The 3,822-nt window shown below is 35.0% G+C and overlaps 1 protein-coding gene across 1 annotated transcript; it reads left to right on the top strand.

Moving 5' to 3' along the window:
• On the top strand, window positions 916-3,384 carry LOC107641691 (laccase-11). Its single transcript, XM_016345164.2, has 5 exons — window positions 916-1,087; window positions 1,207-1,358; window positions 1,428-1,801; window positions 1,902-2,825; window positions 3,068-3,384. Exons 1-5 carry the CDS (start codon window positions 965-967, stop codon window positions 3,196-3,198), a joined length of 1,704 nt encoding a protein of 567 aa, XP_016200650.1. The 5' UTR covers window positions 916-964; the 3' UTR covers window positions 3,199-3,384.

Below are 3,822 nucleotides of genomic sequence, written 5' to 3' on the forward strand. Positions count from 1 at the left end.
TTTAAATGACCTTTTTTATCACACGAATAAAATAAGAAGCAAGACCCTCTAGTATTTGACAATTGTGCTTATATACAAGATGATCACACAACTTATTATGGATATGGATCATACAACAGAAAACATTTTGGTTTCACAATTAATTTGCCCAAAAAATTATATTATAAAAAGAACATGATCGAGTTATTATTATTTTTTGTTTCAACAGTATAATAAGCAACAGAACAGTCCATCACTGAAGAAACTTCTTAGTATGGAACCAAGTCACCAACGACAAAGAATGGTCTAAAACAAGCAAAAGATTTGGTAGCTCTTGTAATAAAAGTACGATTTAAGCAAATCATGATTAAAATATGATTTCAAATAATGATGAAACACATAAATAATAAGATCATATATAGCCGATACTATTTTACAACACATGAGGAGATCAGATCCTGTCGGTAGTAACACCGATGTTTTACCATTATCATGGCATGCATGATAAGCACATGTTTTTTCTTGCATTAAATTTTTTGAGAAATATTCACTAGCTAGAACGGCAAAAAGAGTTTCCGGCATTAGGCATTAGCACACTAACCCTTCAACCATTACTTCTCCTTAAAGATAAAGCTTAGGCAATGTATATTAAGGTTTGTTTGGTTTCATGTAACTCTCACATTCAGCTCAAAAACCTAGCTCAGCCTCTACGGATCAAATAAAACTATATGGCCTGTTACCTGTAACATACATATATATACATGCATATCTTTATCAGAATTTCGCTTACAAGTTTACATGTACAACTCATTGAATTACCAACTAATTACTCTAAGGTGTATTTTTATTAATTTAATTCTTCATGCAACAAACTGAAAAGTTCTTTCTACCTTCCCATTATTATTCATATATAAATACTCCATATCTGCTACTACATGATGCATTAATCATACACGAATCAAATTTTCAAACAATATACGCAATAATGGCAAGCTTGTGTGGTTTCATGCATAACAATGTCTTAACCTTTCTCCTCTGCTGTATGATGATTGTTGGCTTAATAATGCCTTCACCATCTGAAGCTGCCATAAAGAAATACAAATTTGATGTGAGTTATATTTGTTTGACCATATCAATTATCATAATCTACTGCTTAGATATCCATGCAAAAATGCAAAACAACTTCTCTTGATTTATATCTCATTTTTCTGCTTTCTACGTACACAGATTCAATTGAAGAATGTGAGTAGGCTGTGCCATGCAAAACCCATTGTAACAGTAAATGGAAGGTACCCAGGGCCAACTGTTTATGCTAGAGAAGGAGATAGAGTACAAGTCACTGTCACCAACCATGTACAATACAACTTGTCCATTCATTGGTAAGCCAAATTAATATTTTAAATTGTATATTATTCATGACTTAATTATTAGTTAATGTTAATACATAGGCATGGGCTCAAACAACATCGCAATGGGTGGGCTGATGGACCAGCTTATATCACACAGTGTCCTATTCAAACCGGAAACAGCTACACTTATGACTTTAATGTTACTGGGCAAAGAGGAACACTGTGGTGGCATGCACACATTCTCTGGCTCAGGGCCACTGTGTATGGTGCAATTGTCATTATGCCTAAACTTGGAACACCATTTCCTTTCCCACAGCCAGCTAGAGAGTTCGAAATTCTCCTAGGTGAATGGTGGAACAATGATGTGGAAGAGATTGAGAAACAAGGGACCCAAATGGGAGTGCCACCAAATATCTCAGATGCACATACAATCAATGGCAAACCAGGACCTCTATTTCCTTGCTCTGAGAAGCGTAAGGAAATTAATTAAATATTAGTGCATGAAATTAAACATATGTTTTTATACTATGCTCTTTATTTGTTTTAACTGCGTATTTGTTTCAATTTATTCAGACACTTATGTAATGGAGGTGGAACAAGGGAGGAGTTACCTGCTGAGAATCATCAATGCTGCACTCAATGATGAACTCTTTTTCGCCATTGCGGGTCACAACATGACAGTTGTGGAGGTTGATGCAGTTTACACAAAACCATTCATCACAAGTTCCATACTAATTGGACCAGGACAAACCACAAACGTTTTAGTCCATGCCAACAATGTTCCAAGCAGGTACTTCATGGCCGCAAGGGTCTTCATGGATGCTCCAATCTCAGTTGACAACAAAACCGTGACAGCTATATTCCAATACAAAGGCATCTCAAACACTGTGATCCCTTCTCTTCCTAAACTTCCTGCTAGAAATGACTCAGCTCTTGCACTGAGTCTCAACAAGAAACTCAGAAGCCTAAATTCTGATCAATACCCTGCTCTTGTTCCTCTCAAAGTTGATAGAAACCTCTTCTACACTATTGGTTTAGGCATGAATCCTTGCCCTACGTGTGTCAATGGAACAAGATTGGTTGCTTCATTGAACAATGTCTCATTTGTGATGCCACAAACTGCACTTCTTCAAGCTCACTATTTAAACCTCAAGGGCGTTTTTAGAACTGATTTTCCTGATAGGCCTTCAAAACCTTTCAACTATACCGGTGCGCCGCTAACGGCAAATCTTGCCACCTTAACGGGGACACGGCTTAGCAAGATTGCCTTCAATTCTTCGGTGGAGCTGGTTTTGCAAGATACCAATCTCCTCTCAGTTGAGTCACATCCATTCCACCTTCATGGATATAATTTCTTTGTTGTTGGAACTGGTGTTGGTAACTTTGATCCATCTAAAGACCCTGCAAACTACAACTTGGTTGACCCCATTGAAAGGAACACCGTTGGAGTTCCCACCGGTGGTTGGGTAGCTATTCGTTTCAGGGCCGATAATCCAGGTAAAAACACTGTTTAAACACCACACACAAATAAATCATTAATATTAGGGAGACAAAAAAAAGTAGAATCTAACTTATTTAGCAATAATTAATGAATACTAAATAAGATAATATCTAGTTGTTTTTGGCTAATTTTTTTTATTATTAAACATTTTTGCAAATAAAACTACAAGTCATACAAATATTTCTCTTAAATAGTCATATTCTTCTTCTGTAGTGACATTTTTCCCCTATGTATATAGGTGTTTGGTTCATGCATTGTCATCTGGAGCTGCACACTGGTTGGGGATTGAAAATGGCTTTTCTTGTTGAAGATGGACCAGAAAAAGATCAATCTGTTTTGCCACCACCAAAGGACCTTCCCATATGCTAGCCGTCTACACTAAATTATAGGAAAACAAGGATTGTATTGTATTGAACGTTTTTTCTAATGTTTTTGTTGTGTTCTTTTATTTGTCTGCTTAGCCTTCCGCTGGTAAATTTTGCAGAAGGCTTTTAATTGTGAATTAATAAGAACAGAGGCAATGCAAGGAAGCTTTTTGGGATTTATTTTGTTGAATTTTCAAATGTGATTCATTACTGTTTTCTTGTTATTTTTGTGAGGGTTGATTTCTAGCTATGATTGAACTCAAAGTACATTAGTTACGAGACTAACACGGTTACACTAAATCCACATTGATTATTGTTATATATTAATTAACTTTATAAGGTGAATTATATGATAAAGATGTAAGTTTAAATGTCTTTTTTTTTTCATGGGATGAAAAAGAGATTGAAAAAATTAAGATTCATATTTTGAACAGTAATAAAATAATAAAAAAAACTATATATTTTTTTATACAATTTTAATCTGTATGGTAAAGTGTCCCACTTTATAATAACATAAATATAAAAGAAGTTGATTAGAGAGATATGTGTAACAATATATATCAAGTAACTTGGTCATTCACTCGCTGGCTTAAATTAGTTTTGGAATTCAAATCTACTACCTTGTGCA

This window comes from Arachis ipaensis, chromosome B05 (genome assembly GCF_000816755.2).
Source record: "Arachis ipaensis cultivar K30076 chromosome B05, Araip1.1, whole genome shotgun sequence".
NCBI classification, from domain to species: Eukaryota; Viridiplantae; Streptophyta; class Magnoliopsida; order Fabales; family Fabaceae; genus Arachis; species Arachis ipaensis.

Coding starts and splice junctions, on each gene's coding strand:
- LOC107641691 (XM_016345164.2), top strand. CDS start 965: ATGGCAAGCTTGTGTGGTTTCATGCATAACAATGTCTTAACCTTTCTC. Junction 1,088..1,206: donor TAAAGAAATACAAATTTGAT/GTGAGTTATATT, acceptor CTACGTACACAG/ATTCAATTGAAGAATGTGAG. Junction 1,802..1,901: donor ATTTCCTTGCTCTGAGAAGC/GTAAGGAAATTA, acceptor CAATTTATTCAG/ACACTTATGTAATGGAGGTG.